Source organism: Geotrypetes seraphini, chromosome 6, assembly GCF_902459505.1.
Source record: "Geotrypetes seraphini chromosome 6, aGeoSer1.1, whole genome shotgun sequence".
NCBI lineage: Eukaryota > Metazoa > Chordata > Amphibia > Gymnophiona > Dermophiidae > Geotrypetes > Geotrypetes seraphini.
This window is the reverse complement of record NC_047089.1, coordinates 246516159-246537580: the sequence shown is the minus strand read 5'-3', so window position 1 is coordinate 246537580 and position 21422 is coordinate 246516159. Positions and strand designations below refer to the sequence as shown.

Here is a 21422-nt window from a genome sequence, read left to right as displayed (position 1 = left end):
AAACTGCTCTGAACTGTTTGTGGTATTGCAATATATAAAAATTAAGTTATTATTATTATGTGGCAAGATTTACCGTGACAAAGTTTCTGGCATTCTTTGACAATTCTGTAGCACATTTGCAGATATTTGTGCAGTAAAAATGCTCATTTATATTTTGCTTAATAAAAATTAGTTGTTTTCTGAAATTTCTTGTGTCTGGAGAATTTATTTTGTTCTCTTTTATTTTTTTGGGGGAAGGGATTTTAATAATTGGGAGAGGAGGACAGGAAGTCCTACAAAAGTGCATTTTACAGCAGCTCTGTGGGACTCCTCCCCCCACCCCACCACAAACGATAGAGCTATGCCGGGGTGTTGCTTCCATTGGTGGAACAGAATTCTGGTCAGGGCTGGTGTTAGATATGCAGGGGCACAAAAGCCCCTGTTCAGGCTATGCCTCCTTCTGCTTGAGGTACTCTTGGGGCCCCCTTAGGCATGGGCTTAGGGTTTTTGTCCTGCTTGCCAAGCATTAATTCCATCCCTGCTTCTGGTGGGGGGAGGGGAAGGATGCTCCACTCCTTAGACTAGAAAGAGAGGTAGTGGGGAATTGGAAGGATTGAGGAAGGGGCAGGTAGAGAAAAGGGAAAGGGATGAAGGAAAGAGAGGAAAGGAAAACAGAGGGGGAAGAAGAGGAATGGGAGTGGCATAGTAAGAGGGTGGCGGGGGGACGGTCCATCCAGGCGCCATCTTGGTGAGGGCTTCCTCCTCTCCACCCCCTACTCCTTTCCCACCCCATCCCCATGCAAACGCGCCACTTCCCTTCCTCCGTACTTCAAATTGGTTTTAAACATATTTCCCTGAAACTTCATCGAGTGTCTCCTAGTCTTTGTAATTTTTGATGGAGTGAAAAATCGATCCACGTGTACCCGTTCTACTCCGCTCAGGATTTTGTAGACTTCCATCGTAATCTCCTCTCAGCCGTCTCTTTTCCAAGCTGAAGAGATCCTAACCGTTTTAGCCAAGGATGACCAAGAGAAAATGTTCACCTTGATTTAAAACCATGAACGATAGGAGAAAGGTCTCAGTGCCATAATCGGAACGGAAACCAAATCGATAGGGGGTCAAGGATAGAGTGATTATGCAGAAATTAAATTAATTTATCAAAGACTACTTTCTCAAGAACTCTAGCTAGGAATGGTAGAGAGGATATAAGTCTATAATTGTCAACAGAGTTGGGATCCAGGAAGGGCTGCCTAAGAACAGGCCTCACAGCTGCTAATTTTAGACCATTCTGAAGTGATTTACTCATTATATCAGCAAAGAAAGGGGCAGATAGGTCTTTCAAGGCTTTTATTACTCCATATTCCCTACAGTCCCTTCACTCACAGACCTAGTGCCAGTGGTGTAGCCACAAGGGAGTCTACTCTCCCCCCCTACACTTTGGGTTCAGGCCCTTCCAAAATTTCAGCACTGTCTGCTGCAGCTGGTGGGGATCCCCAAGCCCTGCCAGCAGCAATGGTCCTCCATCACCCCCTTCCACCCCCCCCCCGGTATTCATTTTCATATATGTGTGGAAACTGAGCATGGGGGGGGGTGGCACGGCAGTGGCCCACAGACAGATAGGCCACTGGAAGAAGAAGTTTTCTGCTGATGGGGTTTAGGGATCCCCTAGAGCCAAGTCAGGTCTCGCAGATGAGGACAGCATTGCAAATAGGGGAATCGTGAGGCAAACGATGTCGTGCATTCAGTACTGTCTATTAATAAAGAATATCTTGGATTGCCCATCGCCGAATGCATGACATCTTTTGTCTCACGCCTCCCCTATTTGCATTTAGGGATCCCTGCCAGCTCAGGTACTTGAGGGTCGTGGAAGTGGACAGCAAAGCAGGGTTAGAGTGGGGGGAGGGGGACGGGTCAGAAAGCAGGCTGGCAGGGCAAAGATTTGAACTCCCACTCCCCAAATTTAAAGTCTGGCTACGTGACTGAGACATACACCCATACCCACTCACTCACAGCCCCCACCTCTATTCGTTTAATTCTACGACTACGACCATGTATTATTTCTATAGTGTATTTCTATACATCAAATCCATACTTACATCACCTCTGATCCCCTCACTGAACACCACATCTTCTGTCATCCCCTCGCTCATAGATTGTACACAAATTTACCCTCATTCCTCTCTTCCCATGCTTCTGGCCCCTTTTCTCTGCTCCAGGAGCCTTCTGCAAAATTTGATCTTACACCCCTTATGGGGACCTGACTTAATTTCCTCCATCTGCTCAGGATACACATTAAGCCAAAAGACTCAAGTTGGATTATAAGAGAATAAATTAATGTACAGTGGTGCCTCGCATAACGAACGCCTCGCACAGCGAACGCTGCACACAACGAACTTCATGTCTTGATTCATACAACGAACTTCGTTTCACACAACGAAGTCGCCCGAGCTGCCGATGTATTGCATCCTTCCGCGCAGGCACTGCAGGCAGTCGTTAGTCACTGCGCTTAACTGCCCTCTCTCACAGCCCTTCGCCTGGCTCCCTGTGCAGTGGCGGACCGTCGGCTCGCCTCCTTTTATGGAGGGGCCCGGCGCCTACTGCTGATGCGTTGGGGGGGGCGGAGCTACTCTCGCCGCTTCCCCGATGCTAGAAAAAAAAAAAAAAAAGAAAAGTTAAGTCCCAGTTTTTGCCGCTGAGACTCTGCCCTCTCTCACTGTATACAGTCGTCCTTTTAAGATAAACTCAATATTTTTTATATATCATGGCTTCTAAAAAAAGCAGGAAGGTGATTTTTGTTGAAATGAAACGGGAAATAATTAGAAGGAGTGAATGTGGGGTAAAACAGTGTGACCTCGTCAAAGAGTTTGGCCTCAGCAAGACCACCATTTTCACCATTTTGACAAATTTATCTTTTTTTATGTCATCTTAGCATATTTTATGCTGCAGAACGAATTATTTTTTTTAACATGTATTGTTATGGGAAAACGCGTTTCCCATAACGAACTTTTCGCATAACAAACTTGCTCCTGGAACGAATTAAGTTCGTTGTGTGAGGCACCACTGTATTTGAGCTTAAAGCATTGGAAGAAAGAGTAATTGTTGCCACGTTACAATGGATAAATCCATAAAGCTTTGGAACAGTCTAGGGGTGTGCATGGAGTTTCTGCCTCATCCGAGTCAATTCATATAAGCTGATACATGTAGAAGGATGAATTCCTCTTTTTTATTAGCTAAATCTGAACATCTTCCTGTGTGCAATGAGTCTGAACCAAGTCCGGTTAAGCCTGCCTGAGCTGACCAGCATGAGATATATGAGTTAGAGAATGACAAGGGGACAAAGTTTTTCCCGTCCCCGCAGGAACTAAATTTTCCCGTCCCATCCCCACGAGTTTTGTCCCTGTCCCTGGCTCTGCCTTAACCGCACAAGCCTCAAACACTAATGATTTTATAGTGTTCGAGGCTTGTATACATGAGGACCGAGCTTGCAGGAATGGAGCAGGGTCAGGAAAAGAACTCACAGGGACGGGATGGGGGAAAATGAGTTCCCGCGGGGACGGGGGAAAATTTGTCCCCGTGTCTCTCTCTAATTTGAGTCTCAGGCATAAATCAGAAATACAGCCCTCTGTGGTACTCTCTTGAGGGGCATGACTCATACTCCCATGCAGTCCACGGTTGAGCTATTTATTAACGGTCAATATTCTTCTGCTTGCGGGGACTGTGCTTTCTTCTTGGGTGGTCAGGAATCAGAATGTAGGCTTTAGCAGCTGGGGTGAGTAATCCGTCATCAGAGACACAAAGACAGCCTGAGGAGAAAGTGGAGGCATGTTACGGATGAGACTGTTATAATCATTTTCTCTGCATACGCGTAATCTCTATGAACATTGAGCCTACTGGATCTACATTTTGAGGATGGGTGTACAGTGTTCCCCCGGTGGTTCGCGGTCGGCGATTCGCGGTCCCAGTCATTCACGGTATTTTCTGACTGCGAACCGCCGACAAGGAGAGGGCAGCGGGAGAGGCAGGAGAGAGCAGCCGGAGCGCCGTGAGTGCAGGAAATCACTCTCGGTACGCTCCGACCGCCTCTTCCCGCTTTGACACGCAGCTCCTGATTGGATAAGGCCCAACTTAGTGCAGGAAGAGGCGGTCGGAGCGTACCGCGAGTGATTTCCTGCACTCGCGGCGCTCCGGTCGCTCTCCTGCCCTCTTAAGACTCCCCCATGAAAAACCGTATTCACGTTTTTTTGAGATTCGCGGGGGTTCCTGGAACAGAACCCCCGCAAATCTCAGGGGAGAACTATACTGATATTAAAGTTGAAAATTAAATAATATTTTTTCTGAAAACTTGTGGCCCCAAATTGTAATAGCCCCAAATTAAAAACATACAGTTTTCCATTACAGAATAACGTGCAAGAAAGAATGAATAATTGCTTTAAACTAAACTAAACTAAACCTTAAGTTTATATACCGCATCATCTCCACGGATGTTGTGGAGCTCGGCACGGTTTACAAGAACTTAAAATAAAGGAAGAGAAGGAAAAAAAAGGTTTACATGAACTTATATATAGAAGAGAAGAGTAAGGGGGGATAGAATTACATTTTAGTGAAAAGCCAGGTTTTCAGTTGCTTGCGGAATAATTGGAGGGAGCCCAGGTTCCGCAGCGGGGTAGTAAGGTCGTTCCAAAGACCTGTGATTCTGAAGAGAAGGGATTTTCCCAGTTTGCCTGCATAGCGAATACCGTGTAGAGAGGGGAAGGATAGTTTATACGTTTGGGCGGGTCCGGGGAGTCAGGACTCAAGAAGTTATAAGATAGTGGGATTAAGGGAGGAAGGATGCCGTGAATGATCTTAAAAGTCAGGCAGGAGCATTTGAAATGGATTCTGGAAATCACTGGGAACCAGTGAAGTTTGGCTAGGAGTGGGGAGACATGGTCAGACTTGCGTTTTGCAAAGATCAACTTGGCTGCAGTATTCTGGATTAGCTGGAGTCTTTGAAGACTTTTTTTTGATAGGCTTAAGTAGATGGCATTGCAGTAGTCTAATTTGGAGAGGATGATGGTCTTTATGATTGTCTTCGGTGGCGGAGCAAAGGTGAGAGGCACCCGGAGTGGTGGTGCCCCTCCCCTGCCCTTTTCTCAGCCCTCCACCCCCATCCACTCCTTCCTGCCTCATGTGCCGCTTCCCTTCCCCCATAACCTCTATAATGTTCCCGGCACGAGCGGCAACCCTAACCTGCTGCTCGAACCAGCGTCAGCCCTTCCTCTGAAGTCATTTCCTAGGCGCGGGTCCAGGACGTGAGGTCAGAGAAAGAGCTGACGCTGACGCGAGCGGCAGGTTGGGGTCGCCGCTCGTGCCGGGAATGTTACAGAGGCATGAGGACGGGAAGGGGTGTGCGTGGCAGTGGGGGAGTGGAAAGGAGGATAGGTTGGCACCTCCACCAGGTTTTCACCCTCACAAAGACAGCGCCTGGGGCTGACTGCCCACCCTCACCCCTTACTACACCACTCATTGTCTTGAATGTTGAATCACCCACTTAAAATTAGATTCAGATAAAACAACCTCACTTAGGATAAATCCTCCCATATCCCAGATACAACTCCTGTTTTTAAATAGTCGAGCTTTGCCATTACAAAATAAAGTTTGGGTATCTGTCTAGAAAGGTAATAGATTCAATGTCTTTCTTCCTCTGTGTTTTCCCAACTTCGGATGCGTCAACATATTTGTTCTCTCTTTTCATTGGATGATTTGCCAAAGACAACTCATGCTTTAATCTTTTCGAGAATTGATTACTGTAACTCATTATATTTAGGATTGTTGAAAACTTCCATAGCAAGAATCCAGCTATTGCAGAATACGAGCAGAGAGCACTGCTATGAACATCACATAAAGGATGCCAGAAGTACATCTCACCATTTACCCCTTATAATTTATGCTTAGCCCTCCAAACTCCCCCAAAACCTACTAGACCCACCCTGCTACCACCCCAATAGCCCTCATGGCAGTAGGTACTCTAGTGCCATGAAGGTGGCCCTTATATGGCAGCAGAGTAAGGTTTTGGTGAGTTTTAGGAGGTTCACATTTTACTGCATAAATGTAATGGTTAGAGTGCCTTATGGGCCTGGGTCCTCCTCACTATGGCTCACTAGCCCATCCACCAAACTACTTAAGACACGTGAGAGGCTCAGAACGAAAGAAGTTATCCTGCCGTTGTATCGGGTGATGGTGCACCTGCATCTGGAGTACTGCGTCCAATATTGGTCGCCGTACCTTAAGAAGGATATGGCGATACTCGAGAGGGTTCAGAAAAGAGCGACATGCTTGATAAAAGGTATGGAAAACCTTTCATACGCTGAAAGATTGGAGAAACTGGGGCTCTTTTCCTTGGAGAAGCGGAGACTTAGACGAGATATGATAGAGACTTACAAGATCATGAAGGGCATAGAGAAAGTGGAGAGGGACATATTCGTCAAACTTTCGAAAACTACAAGAACGAGAGGCCATTCGGAAAAATTAAGAGGGGACAGATTCAGAACGAATGCTAGGAAGTTCTTCTTCACCCAGAGGGTGGTGGACACCTGGAATGCACTTCCGGAGGGTGTGATAGGACAGAGTACGGTTTTGGGGTTCAAGAAGGGATGGGATGATTTCCTGAAGGAAAAGGGGATAGAAGGGAATAGATAGAGGATTACTATACAGGTACTGGACCTGATGGGCCGCCACGTGAGCAGACTGCTGGGCATGATGGACCTCTGGTCTGACCCAGCAGAGGCATTACTTATGTTCTTATGTAATCTAAGGAAATACTTTTTTACAGAAAGGTTGGTAGATGGGTGGAACAGTCTCTCGGAGGAGGTGGTGGAGACAGAGACTGTGTCTGAATTCAAGAAAGCCTGGGATAGGCACATGGGATCTCATAGAGAGAGGAAGAGATAACGGTTACTGCAGATGGGCCATTTGGCCTTTATCTGCCGTCATGTTTCTGTCATGCAAATGTTAAGAACCTTAGCTTATAACAATAATGCTCTATGACATCACAGTGCAGATATAAAGAGCCTTAGCCAATAGGGAGAGGAGGAGATAGTAGATGCTGCGACGGTGCAGACTGGATGGGCCATTTGGCCTTTTTCTGCCGTCATGTTTCTATCATGCAAATGTTAAGAAACTTAGCTTATAACAATAATGCTCTATGACATCACAATGCAGGTATAAAGAGCCTTAGCCAATAGGGAGAGGAGGAGATAGTGGATGCTGCGATGGTGCAGACTGGATGGGCCTTTTGGCCTTTTTCTGCCGTCATGTTCCTATGTTTCTACTAGGCTTTCCCCATACCCAGTACTGCTGTTCTAGAGACAGGTATGTACTCTTTCATTCAGATTTTTGTGGGGTGGGAAGAGATTAGTGAGCAGTGGAGGAGTGAAAGAGACTTAACTCATAATATAAATATGCATGTCGAGTCTCTTTCATTTGAAAGGAAGCTCTGCAAAGAGAGGGCATAGGATGAAGTTAAGAGGTGATTGGCTCCGGCGTAATCTAAGGATCTTTTTTTTTTTTTCGGAAAGGGTGGTAGATGCGTGGAACAGTCTCCTGGAAGAGGTGGTGGAGGCAAGAGACTGCGTCTGAATTCAAGAGGGCCTGGGATAGGCACGAATGCTCATCTGGTCAGTTTGGGGACCTTTGTGGTATTTAGACGCTTCTAAAACAGCTCCGATTGTCTAAGCTCCATCCAGGATGTTTTGGGAAAGGTTCGGTTATCGTCACACGATGTCCAAGTTAAGCAGGCCCATAACATGCCTCCCAGCACGCGCTCTGGATGCACAGCAGACGGAACATCTTGCTAGACGTCCAGGAAAATGGTTTTGATTATTGTTTTTGATTATAAGACGCTTAAGTTCCGACTTAGGTTTTTTTTTGGACATTTTACCCCCCTCCCTTTTTATATGTAATGTAATTTATTTCTTATATACCGCTACATCCGTTAGGTTCTAAGCGGTTTACAGAAAATATACATTAAGATTAGAAATAAGAAAGGTACTTGAAAAATTCCCTTACTGTCCCGAAGGCTCACAATCTAACTAAAGTACCTGGAGGGTAATAGAGAAGTGAAAAGTAGAGTTAGAGGAAAAATAAAAATAAAATAAACATTTTAACAAGACAGCATTGATCTAAATATTTTGGAAGGTAGAAGAGAGGAGAGAAAGGAATAGAAGCAGAAGGGGGAGCCGTTGAACAGTAGAATTCTGGAGAAATTTAAATGATAGAAAGGCAAAACAATAGATAAGATTAAAGATAAATCATAAGCTGGAAAGAAAAATAAAATAAAACTGCGCAAGAGGTTTTTAGTGCCAGCCAGCACGCTGAATGCTCTGTGCTGTTCTGATGGTCATAGAGTTTCTATGAGTGTCAAAGCAGTGCAGAGTATTCAGCGTGCCGGTGCTAAAAATCTCATTTGTGGTTTTGTAAAAAGGGGGGGGGGGGGGTGGTAAGGTTTTTGATTATGCCCCTAATTCCATACTATTATTAGATCTGAACAAGATTATTGAAGCTTTAGATTGATCTTGAAAACTTGGCTTTTGCAAAGATATTTTATTTGAATTGGGGTGTTTTTAATGTTATGTGGTAGTTAGGATTTTATCGTTGCGTTAGTTGGGCAACTGACTGATTCTTGCGAAATTTTGAAATTCATAAACTGGATTCATTTGTAAACTGTTTAGAACAGTGGTCTCAAACTCAAACCGTTTGAAGGGCCACATTTTGGATTTGTAGGTACTTGGAGGGCCTCAAAAAAAATAGTTAATGTCTTATTAAAGAAATGACAATTTATAGTTTATAAATCTTTCCTTAATAATAATATTGTAATTTATAACTAAAGAGACATATGATCAAGAAACTGTTTTATTTTACTTTTGTGATTATGATAAACATACCGAGGGCCTCAAAATAGTACCTGGCGGGCCGCATGTGGCCCCCGGGCCGCATGTTTGAGACCACTAGTTTAGAACTAATGGTTAGGACGGTATACAGAATATTTTATGTTACGTTAACTTAGGGCAGGGGGTCGGCAATTCCGGTCCTCGAGAGCCACCACCCAGTCGGGTTTTCAAGATTTCCACAAAGGATAGGCATGAGATGGGTTTGCATACAATGGAAGCAGTCCATGCAAATTAATCTTGTGCCTATTCATTGTGGAAATCTTGAAAACCCGACTGGGTGGTGGCTCTCGAGAACCGGAATTTGCCTACCCCTGACTTAGGGAAAAGGCACTGGCTCAAATTGTTCTGCAGTTCTTTGCTATACTTGTTTACAGTATAGGCTGTTTTTAATTTTTTTAATTTTATGCAGTAAAAAATGTCATAGTAGGTTATTATATCACACACTACATCGAAATGTCTAAGAAAGCTGGCTGTAGCTATGTGCTTATTTATCTATTTTTAGGATTCATTAATACATTGTAGAAATATCTTTTAATTTAAATGCTGAAGAATAATCCATATCAAGAAAGCTTTTCCGTATCGACCCTAATTATTTGTAACTCAGATAAATGCCTCACATTTTATGGGTTCATAGACAACGGCGCGAAAGACAAAGGCGCGCCCGGACAATTGAGCGCAGTGTGGAGGTGCGCGCCGCTCTAAATTACTGTTTTTAGGGCTCCGACGGGGGGGCGTGGGGGGGAACCCCCCCACTTTACTTAATAGACATCGTGCCAGCGTTATGGGGGGGTTTGGGGGGTTGTAACCCTCCACATTTGATGTCTATTAAGTAAAGTGGGGGGATTCCCCCCCACGCCCCCCCCGTCGGAGCCCTAAAAACAGTAATTTAGAGTGGTGCGCACCTCCGCGCTGCGCTCAATTGTCTGGGCGCGCCTTTGTCCCGGCGCACTTTTGACCTGACACCCATTTTATGCCTAGTGTATGCTGAGTTCTTTCATACCATGATGGTCCATTTTCTGTTTTCAGCCTCCTGGAAAACCAATGACCTTGGCGAATAAAATACTTCATCATCCACTTCCTCTGGCTTTCTGGGCAAACAGTGCAAGAAGATCCAGTTGGGAGAAGCGACTTTCCCAGTCTAAGAATGAAAATAAATTGATAGTGAGACAGTCTGTCTTCAGAACCCTTTGAATACCTGGCCACGGAGGTGCAGAGAGTTGATGCGTTTGTGTGTGACGCTGCTGCAAAATGATCTCTGGGATCTGATCCCATGAAAGTATAATTCTATTCCCCATCTCCATCCTCTTCAACTCCTCTATCAGCAGTTCACATGCAGCCCTGCATTTCCACAGGAAGCTCCTTTAGCATCTCTTTTTGGTAGGGGTGACACGGTGGCGTAGCGAGGGTAAGAGGTGCCCCCTCCCCCGCCCTCTTCTCTGCCTCCCCACCCCCACTCGCTCCTTCCCTGTGATGTCATACGCAGATGCCCTCCCGACATGGCCCCGAGGGGCGAGGCTGGGGTTGGGCGGGAAGCAATGTGGGTGTAACGGAGTGAGGCTGAATGGAACTGGGTGGGCCTGGGGGGGGGGGCGGGGCTATGGGTCCGGATTTTTCAGGAGTAAAATCCGGTAACCCTAGCCTTGTACAAGTTATTTGCACTTGAAATTTATGAGAGGCTCATATTTAGGTGCAGAAGAGCAGGCACCAGTGTGTGCTTTCACTTTTAGTTTTGTATGGACACACACACACGTTTGTGACTTACCATCTGCCTTTAAAACTTGCGCTGTCTTGCTGCCGCTTACATAACAAGATGAAACCAGCACTTAAATATGAAGGAATGACAAGAGATCGTTTCTGCGTCCTGAACCCTTGCATAAAAATCCTTGCAAAATCAACAAAAGCTTCTTATAAGAACATAAGAACAGCCGCTGCTGGGTCAGACCAGTGGTCCATCATGCCCAGCAGCCGCTCACGCGGTGGCCCTCTGGTCCAAGACCAGCGCCATAGCCGAGACTAGCCCTATCAGCGTATGTCCTTGTTCAGCAGGAACTTGTCTAACTCTGTCTTGAATCTCTGGAGGGTGTTTTCCCCTAAGACAGACTCCGGAAGAGCGTTCCAGTTTTCTACCACTCTCTGGGTGAAGAAGAACTTCCTTACGTTTGTACGGAATCTAGAGAGTGCCCTCTCGTTCTCCTTACCTTGGAGAGGGTGAACAACCTGTCCTTATCTACTAAGTCTATCCCCTTCAGTACCTTGAATGTTTTGATCATGTCCCCTCTCAATCTCCTCTGTTTGAGGGAGAAAAGGCCCAGTTTCTCTAATCTTTCGCTGTACGGCAGCTCCTCCAGCCCCTTAACCATCTTAGTCGCTCTTCTCTGGACCTTTTCAAGTAGTATCGTGTCCTTTTTCATGTACGGCGACCAGTGCTGGACGCAGTACTCCAGATGAGGGCGCACCTAGGCCCGGTATAGCGGCAAGATAACCTTCTCCGATCTGTTTGTGATTCCCTTCTTTATCATTCCTAGCATTCTGTTCGTCCTTTTCGCCGCCGCCGCACATTGCATGGACGGCTTCATCAATTTGTCGATTTGGATAGAGAGACGCCGATGCGCTCTTATGCATCGTCAGCAGTATGTTGCAAATTCCTAACTGCCCCCTGAGGAAGGCGAGGGTATCGCCGAAACTGTGGATCCGGGTCGGGACTTTGTCTTTTGGAACTTTGCCTGTTCTAGCAATTTTTAAAGACTTTTTACAGCTATTATAACCCCCCTTCTTGTTCTTCCCTTTTTTGTTTTTTCATCTCTTCTATCAAAAATTGTAACTATTCCCCCTCTTAACCACACATGTCTCGTATGTCTTACCCACAAAATTATTTTAAAATTATGTCTACATTCAGTTTGTTAAATGTGTTAAATTTTAACTAACAACAAATTTGTTTTTATGTCAACATTAACATTGTACTTGTTTAATTTATTAATATATGTTATTATTATTGTACATCGCCTAGTAATTTAAATAGGCGATTCATCAAGAATAAATAAACTTGAACTTGAACTTGAACTTGTTATAAAACTGTGATACAAACTGTAAATAAAGGATCTGTGACCACAGGTTGGATCTGCCATCTCCAGGGCCTCTTTTTGTTGATTTGGCTTAGCCTCGAGGCTTGGTACCTTCTTTCCCTCTCCCTATAAAAATCCTTGCATCATGCATGTGTCAAAAGTGGGTGGCGTACTCTCTACACTGCACAGAATATTTCGGCTAGCTCATTAGCATACATTTTAATACAACTTATGCTGTATCTTGCTGTGCAAGCTAACACCCACGCACAATTCCTTTGTGCACTGCTCAGCACCTTGAACCCTCATTCAGACCATAGGAATCCCACAGCTAAGCCTGCCATTGCTTTTTGCATCAACCCCCCCCCCCCCCCCCAAAATGCAGGGCAAGCTCCTAGGGAAATGCAAGAAAGGAGTGAAAAGCATTCTCAACATTGCTTTTGCTATAAACTGGTGTGGGGAATGGCCCCCAATTATCTATTACCTCACTTCGAACTTTACACACCCACAAGGACAACCAGAAATCGCAACCTCTTTGCCTACCCGAAAATCACAGGTTGCAAATATAGAACCTTTCTGGATAGAACTTTTCAATTTCAAGCAGGTAGACAGCAAACCCGGCTAGGCAACTTCATGGACAGAGCCAGGTTAACCTACGGCGCCTTTCGGAAAGAAATCAAAGACCGCTCTGTTCAATAGATTTAATTCCTAGTCAAAAAACACCCCCTTTCTTTTTAAAAAGCTCTCACTCTTCATGCTGATACTACGTACCTTCATCTAACGGTATTCTGTTTTCAAAGACTGTTCAGTGTCTTCCTCACCAATCGTATTCTGTAATTCACTGGCTGTCCAGCCCCTTTAATGTGACATTTTAAGATTACCGTATTTTCACTCATATACCGTGCACCCGTGTAAAACGCGCACACGGGTATAGCGCGCGGGAAACTGTAATTTATGTAAAGAAATTTTTATATACCGTGCACACCCGTATACCGCGCATGCCGCCCCGACTCTCCTTTCGCCCGCCCTGACTCTCCTCTCCCCCTTGTAGTCCTGTCCCCCCTTGAACTCCTGTCCCCACCCTGAAAGCCGGATGCCCCCCCGACGTCCGATTCACCCCCCCGCAGGACCGCTCGCACCCCCACAGCCTCCCCACCCCCCCCATCATGGAGAAGCTGCCTACCGTTGTCCTGCTGCTTCCTCTGCCGGCAGTCCCGCCCCTTCTGTGAGCCCTGCGTCTGAGCTGCTTCCTCTTCCGGCGATCCCGCCCTTTCTCTGACGTCAGAGAAAGGGCGGGACCACCGGAAGAGGTGAATCGGACGTCGGGAGGGGGAACTATGTAAAAAAAAATTTGTACAACGCGCTCACGAATATAACGCGCATGGTTATACTCGGTTTGTAAAATCGTGTATAACGCGCGCGTTATATGCGTGAAAATACGGTATACTGTAACCAATGTTCCCTCTAAGGATTGATGAGGTGTGTGCAAAAAAAAAAATACGCATGAGCGACAAGTTACATACTCCACGAATTTATGAGCAGGCGCGCATGCGCACTCCTATCTGCGTGTTCTGTGAGGTGTAGGTCCGTGGCCGCAGGAGTGTGCATGCGCGAGTCCCCAGCCTTACTGGTATGTTCATGCTGTTCTTCGGTCTGCCCTGCTCCTTGCCTTAGTGTATTTTCAAGCTGAAAGACGTGGCAGCGGCTCCTCTCACGATCCCCACCTGCGTCGGAAGTCCGATGCAGTCGGGGGTCTTGAGAGGAGCCGCCGCTGCATCTTTCAACTTAAAATACACTAAGGCGAGCAGGGCAGACCGAAGCTTCAAAAAACATTTCAGGCGGCGGATGGAAAAAACAAGGCTCTGAGGAGGACGTGCAGGCACGGCGTCGCCCAAGGAGGACGACAAGCGCCGGACTCGCGCAACGCTTCCGTCCCCTTTCCTGGTGCCGCGCCGGCGCTTGGCCTGAGCCGCCGCCGCCGCCGCTTCCTCTCCACCCGCGCTCGATTCCAGTTGCACCCACTGCGTATTTTAATGGGCGACACAAGAAAAATTATGAGCGACGCCAATGAAAATAGTGAGCGATCGCTCATGCGCGCAGCTTAGAGGGAACATTGACTGTAACCCATTAATATCTTTTTCTTGCTAATTTGTACTCTATAATCACTGACTGCTCAGTGACACCTTCACTATTTGTACGCTGTAATTCGCTGATTGTACAGCTCTCTTCACTGTGAACCGCCTAGAAGTCGCAAGATTATGGCGGTGTAGAAAATAAAATAAAGTTATAAAGTTGTATGGAATGACCACCAACTGTGTGTTAAGATGTTACATATTTGATTGTTGCTGTTTTCCAGGTCTTGCTGCATCTGGGTAGGTAGAACCGACATTTCAGCCCTGAAGAAAGCCACAGCATGAAGGCTGAAATGTTGGTTCTACCTAGGGTTACCATATTTTTTTCTCTGGGGAAACCCGAGACACATGACCTTGCCCCATTCCGCCTCCAGTCCCGCCCCACAAAGCCTTCTCTATTCTTCCAGATGAGCTCCAGCCGCGTCTGGAGGGCCTGGAGCATGCGCGGATGTGTGCGAAACCCTCCAGATGTGTGTGAGGCCCTCCAGATGCGGCCAGAGCTCATCGGGGCTTTCCAAAACCCAGAAAGTATGTCCGGGAGTCTGGGTTTTCCTGGACCCTGGTAACCCTAGTTCTACCTACCCAGACATGGCGGGACCCGAACAACAGCAACAATCATGATGTCAGCCACGGAAGCCTCAGAAAACACATGTTATATACTTCTTTTACTCATCTCAGATCTTCTGGGAGAAAGACAGATAATAAATAAATTACTTTCAGAGCAAATGATGACTTGCTTCTGGATCAGTATTCAAATATCTAGCAGGCCTACATAACAAAGAGGTAGTATTTTCCAGAGGATTAACAAGTTCAGAGAGAAAAATTGAAACTAAAGGAAGGAGATGAAATGGACTATGAGAAAACATTTCTTTACAGAAATGATGCTCAAAATTTTCTACCTCCACCCCCCGTAGAGAGTGACACAGGGACAGAATTTGTCCATGTCCCCGAGGATAAACCATCCCATGTCATTCCTGTCTCAACCTCTGTCCTTCTACACCAGGATTTGCACATAGAACTCTTGGCTCTGTGATATATATAAATTGTTATTATCGTAATTTTCGCTGTACTTTTTGAATTGTATGGCCTTCTCCTAACAGGCTCACTTGGAAATTTCTTCCAATCTGTATACCTTATACTCTTGCTCAGCAAATTGTATATCTATAATTTTGCTTCCTAAATGTTTCTGCACTCTGTATTTCCTCTATCTGTACATTGTAACTCGCTGAATGTTCAGCTCTCTTGATGGTAAACCGCCTAGAAGTCGCAAGTTTGTGGCAGTACAGAAGAATAAAGTTATTATTATTCTTATTTTTCAATGCAAGGCTTGAGGGTCAGTGGCTGGGCCCATTCATACTCTGATTCTTATGTGAGCCAAGTATAGGACAGTCAAGTCTTTGTGACATCACTGATGAGATTGGCTCTTAGGCATTGGTGGAATGAGGCATTATGACATCACAATATGTGCTCTGGATACCAGAGACTGTCATTCTTTAGTGTCTATCTCAACCTCAGTCCTTCTACACCATATGAACATAAGAATAGCCTTACTGGTTCAGACCAATGGTCCATCAAGCCCAGTAGCCTGTTCTCACGGTGGCCAATCCAGGTCCCTAGTACCTGGCCAAAACCCAAGGAGTAGCAACATTCCATATTACCGATCCAGGGCAAACAGTGGCTTCCCCCATGTCTTTCTCAATAACAGACTATGGTCTTTTCCTCCAGGAACTTGTCCAAACCTTTCTTAAACCAGGCTACACTATCCGCTCTTACCACATCCTCTGGCAACGTGTTCCAGAGCTTAACTATTCTCTGAATGAAAAAAAATGTCCTCCTATTGGTTTTAAAAGTATTTCCCTGTAATTTCATCAAGTGTCCCCTAATCTTTGCAATTTTTGACGGAGTGAAAAATTGATCCACTTGTACCTGTTCTACTCCACTCCGGATTTTGTAGACTTCAATCCTATCTCCCCTCAGCCGTCTCTTTTCCAAGCTGAAGAGCCCTAACCGTTTTAGTCTTTCCTCATACGAAAGGAGTCCCATCCCCTTCATCATCTTGGTTGCTCTTCTTCGAACCTTTTCTAGCGCCACGATATGCCTGGCAGGAACAGCTCTGATACTCATAGAATTGCTATGAGCACTGAGCTATTACCGCTGCAGCTGGCGCTAAAAACTGCATTATGATTTTGTAAAAGGGTGAGTTAATGCGCTGAAACGTGGGATTTTCCCATATGCTAGGCATAGTTTTAACGTGACACTTTTTAGGGCTCTTTCATTTTTGCAGGTCATGTTCTAATGCTCTCATCGGCGCATGGAATCTACAAAAATGAGTCTTCCATGCCGCAACGAAATGTCCCACAGTGAATCGATGATGGTGAAAGTTCCGGGATGAAACGTTGCACGATGAAGTGGCCACGCTAAACTGCCTGAGATGAACTGGCGGCAATGGCACTGCCACGCTTAACTGGCCGCGCTGAATCATCCCATTCCATATATACCATATTTTTCGCTCCATAAGACGCATTTTTCCCCCAAAAAGGGGGTGCCTTGTTCGCCCTCTGCCTCTCGCTGCTGCAGCTGTCCAAAAGCGCCGGGATTAAAAAAGGTACCGGGGGGGGGGGGCCTGCCTGCTTGACTGCCCTGTCCCTACCTGCCTGCCAGCTACGAATCCTAAGATTAAATCAATATCCATCAGCAAATGATTTTTGACTTGATAACAGAAAAGATAAAATATCACTTGACTATGTGATTTCAAATCAAAAATCATACAAGGGGATTTTAATCACCATTTTAATTTATTTGATTTGAAATCATAACCAACACTTCTAGGGACAGACAGAGAAGTGTACTGATAAGGATGAGGATGAGGGAGTCTTTGCATGATACGACAGGGCAAGAAAACCAGAGCAGTCAGGTAACAATGATACTGAGCACGAGATAATACAGAGAGGATGTGGGGGATCTAATTCAGTTCTGAGAAAAGGTCTGTGAATCCCTCAGGATGATTTGTATTTTAGCTCAGTTTATAATCTGTAGCCATGGGTGTGCCTGGAACCTTGATGTGGTAGCCCTGGAGTGTAACTGGTTTGTGATCTGGCCGCCCTGGAGTATGCCTGTACCTGGTTTGTGACCAGTAACCTTGGGGTATGCCTGGAACCTTGATATGGTCGCCCTGGAGTATTCCTGTACCTGGTTTGTGATCAGTAGCCTTGGGGGGTGCCTGGAACCTTGATATGGTCACCCTGGAGTGTGCCTGTACCTGGTTTGTGATCAGTAGCCTTGGGGGGTGCCTGGAACCTTGATATGGTCACCCTGGAGTGTTCCTGTACCTGGTTTGTGATCAGTAGCCTTGGGGTGTGCCTAGAACCTTGATATGGTCACCCTGGAGTGTTCCTGTACCTGGTTTGTGATCAGTAGCCTTGGGGTGTGCCTGGAACCTTGATATGGTCGCCCTGGAGTATGCCTGTACCTGGTTTGTGATCAGTAGCCTTGGGGTGTGCCTGGAACCTTGATATGGTCACCTTGGAGTGTGCCTGTACCTGGTTTGTGATCAGTAGCCTTGGGGGGTGCCTGGAACCTTGATATGGTCGCCCTGGAGTATGCCTGTACCTGGTTTGTGATCAGTAGCCTTGGGGTGTGCCTGGAACCTTGATATGGTCGCCCTGGAGTATGCCTGTACCTGGTTTGTGATCAGTAGCCTTGGGATGTGCCTGGAACCTTGATATGGTCGCCCTGGAGTATGCCTGTACCTGGTTTGTGATCAGTAGCCTTGGGGTGTGCCTGGAACCTTGATATGGTCACCCTGGAGTGTTCCTGTACCTGGTTTGTGATCAGTAGCCTTGGGGTGTGCCTGGAACCTTGATATGGTTGCCCTGGAGTATGCCTGTACCTGGTTTGTGATCAGTAGCCTTGGGGTGTGCCTGGAACCTTGATATGGTCGCCCTGGAATATGCCTGTACCTGGTTTGTGATCAGTAGCCTTGGGGGGTGCCTGGAACCTTGATATGGTCGCCCTGGAGTGTTCCTGTACCTGGTTTGTGATCAGTAGCCTTGGGGTGTGCCTGGAACCTTGATATGGTCACCCTGGAGTGTGCCTGTACCTGATTTGTGATCTGGTAGCCCTGGAATGCCTGCAGGCGTTTCTTCTTCTCCTCCTCCTGTCCCATGCTGATCCAAGTGTCAGTGACCAGGACATTGCTTCCACGTGCGGCTTCCAGGGGATCATTTGTCATAATCAGCTGAGTGTTGTACTAAGATAAGAAACATGGAGCAGAACAGGTAACTCCTGCCTTTCCAATACCCCCCCCCCCCAGTTGGTAAGCAGAGTTAGACACTGAGAACATCCTGCTTCTCACCTCCTTAGAGAACTGCTCAGCAGCTTTGGTCACACTGGGATCCGGCTCATACCCCTGTCATAACAGATCAGATTCATTAATTAGATTACAATTTCCAGGGTCTCCTTAATACAACAATACTCTGCATATTTCCTGGCTTAAAGACATTTTTATTATCGGCACTTGGACGTATTTGGGAAATGTTCGTCCAAGTGCCGACTTAGGCCGGTTTTTGGACGTTTTTTCTCTTTCGATTATGAGCCCCTAAGTGTGCATTATATGAAAATAAGGAATTAACCCCCTCCTTTACTTACTCGTAGCACGGGTTTTAGCCGCTAATAGAATTCCTATAAGCGTCTGAGCAGTTATCGCCGCTGCCGGCGCTTTAACCCGCGGGGGGCGCTAAGCTTTAGTAAAGGAGGGGGTAAATAATTTCAGTAGCAGGAGTTCGTTTATGGAACAACCTGACGGGAACACTCAGGCTACTTTCTGATATCCAACAGTTTAAGAAGACGTTGAAGACAACTTTATTTGTTGAATGCTTATTTGCTTAAACTGGAGAATTTAGAGGCACGTAAATTACAGTGGTGCCTCACACAACGAACTTAATCCGTTCCAGGAGCAAGTTTGTTATGTGAAACGTTCGTTGTGTGAAACGCGTTTTCCCATAAGAATACATGTAAAACAAAATAATTCGTTCTGCAGCCCTGTTGTCCCATAAGAATACCTGTAAAACAAAATAATTCGTTCTGCAGCCCTACATTTCCCTCCTTCCACCTCACCTCACATGCAGAGCCTGCCAGCCTTCTCCCTCACCCAGCCGCACGATCTGCAGGAGGCTAAGAACTTCGGGAACTGGGTCAGTTCCCACTGCAGCTCCATGTGACTCTAGGCAAATCACCTGACCCTCCAGTTGTCCTAGGTCAGTGGTCGGCAAACCGCGGCTCGCGAGCCGCATGTGGCTCTTTAGCCACTTGAGTGCAGCTCTGCACTTGCCTAGGGCCCGAAACTGTCAGAAGGGTCCCAGGGCTGGCGTAAGAGGGGGGAGCATAGATCTAAGGGGCCCTGCGATCCAAACTTCTTTATTAAACACCTAAATTTTCCTTTTCAGAGGGACCCCGACATGGCAGCTGTTCTCATAAACTGCCGGTAGCTGCCCCGAAGCTTTCCCTTTGCGGCGATCTGCCCTATCAGAAACGGGAAGTTGCAGCAGAGGGAAAACTTCGGGGCAGCCGCAGGCAGTTTGTGAGAATGGCTGCCATGTCGGGGTCCCTCTGAAAAGGAAAATTTTGGCTGGAGAGGGCAGTGATCTCTTGCCTTCCCTACTGCTCCTCCCCCCCCGGCTCACATTAGGAAGCGGCGAGAGTAGTTCCGCCCCCCCCCGGGCCCCTCGGGCGACTTCGTTGTGTGAAACGAAGTTCGTTATAGGGAGCAAGACAAAAAGTTCGTTATGCGCAGCGTTCGCTGTGCGAGGCGTCCGTTATGCGAGGCACCACTGTATTTGATTTCTATTGCCTTGAAGATTGTGTATGTGGTTTGTGAGTTGCTTTGGTCTAAGCGGGCTATACTTTAAAAAAATATATAAATAAATAAATTTTACAAGGGAACCTAAACACTTTTTTATAAAGGCAGCCCAGGCAACCCCAACACACCTCAATTCATATACAAATTGGTGCAAATTTCTGTGTGCTTTATAAAATTCACCTGCACCTGAACGCGGCACCTCTGCTCAGTCCAAACGATGCCCTCGGGGAAAGTCTACACATGGTCCATGTATGTACGAACATTCAATGCACGCACTTTTCCCATGTGTTTTTCTTAGAAAGTCATAAATCTATATATAAAAAATCGGATGTATCTGTGTGTGTATGTATGCATGTTACAGCATAACTCTGAAACGCATGGACAGATTAAAAAGTCCGAGAGCTAGTCTCGACGGACGGCTCTAACGCGGAGCTGGAAGGCCCGCGGGGCCGTCCGCCGAGCAGGTTTCGGGAAAAGGGGGGGGGTTAGGTAGAAAGGAAATTGGGCGGGCAGAGGCCGTCCCGCCGAGGGACTGGCCTCTGATAAGTCAGTGTCGCGGCCGTGGGGGGGGGCGGGGGGAGGAGGGATTATTTAAGGAGGGTCTCGGAGGACCTTAAGGGTTTCCGGTCCTCCGAGACAACTTTCCCGCCCTCCCGCCCGTTGGTACCTGGGGTGTGAGTTTGCATTGGTAAGCGGTATCCCGAGCTACTGGCGGCTGGTCTCATCATGGGGATGAGCGGTGGGCCGGCTGGGAGCCATGCCTGGTTGGTCGGATGACCTTGGACAATGGGGCATGTGGGGACATGCCACCCCTCGGACCCTTGCTTGGATGGCAGGGTCGGGGGCCATTTACATCTGTGTCAGTAGCTCGGGATCTGGGTCACAATGGTGATACCATTGTGAAGGTTTTAATAGATAAACGGTTATTTAAAAGTTGATTGTACTGTTATTTATATTATTTAAATGTTATTTAAGTATGTTAATTTACAATAAACAGGGCTGCGGCCAGGTTTCACCACGCACGTTTACGTGTCTTCTTTGGGGATTTGTTTAAGGGTTTGAAGGGCTGGATGATGTTTCCATTAAGAAAGCGGGCCATTCCAGCTTCCGCTATTATTCAACCAAACTTGGTATACATATGACTTCCTATCTGGGGAAAAATACTTTGGGGGTGGGAAGGGGATGACATGTAAAAATTATCAAAAAAACCACAGATATTGGTGTCTAATCCATAGTTTTCAGGGATAATTCTGAAATGGAAGGAGAGATTTCAACCAAACTTGATATACATATGACTTACTATCTGGGGAAAAATACTGTGGGGGTGACATGTAAAAATTATCGAAAATGACAGATAATTGGGATAAATAAATATCCGGGCAACGCCGGGTAATCAGCTAGTATCCGCTATAATAATACCCTTAGCGCGCATGCGCACTTCAAACTTGGTGGGTCCGTGATCCGTGGT

The 21422-nt window shown here is 46.4% G+C and overlaps 1 protein-coding gene across 2 annotated transcripts in view; it reads right to left on the bottom strand.

Annotated features, from left to right (window-relative positions):
• Positions 1-3174: 3174 nt before the first annotated feature.
• The window catches only part of OTC (ornithine carbamoyltransferase), an 80056-nt gene continuing 61808 nt past the window's right edge, over positions 3175-21422 (bottom strand). For both annotated transcript variants that reach the window (XM_033949475.1, XM_033949474.1), the window contains exons 7-10: positions 18452-18505; positions 18197-18346; positions 9907-10044; positions 3175-3782 (exon numbers count right to left, since the gene is read on the bottom strand). In XM_033949475.1, the coding sequence (XP_033805366.1) occupies positions 3723-3782; positions 9907-10044; positions 18197-18346; positions 18452-18505 (402 nt within the window). In that variant the 3' untranslated portion in view covers positions 3175-3722. The remainder of the gene's footprint in view (positions 3783-9906; positions 10045-18196; positions 18347-18451; positions 18506-21422) is intronic.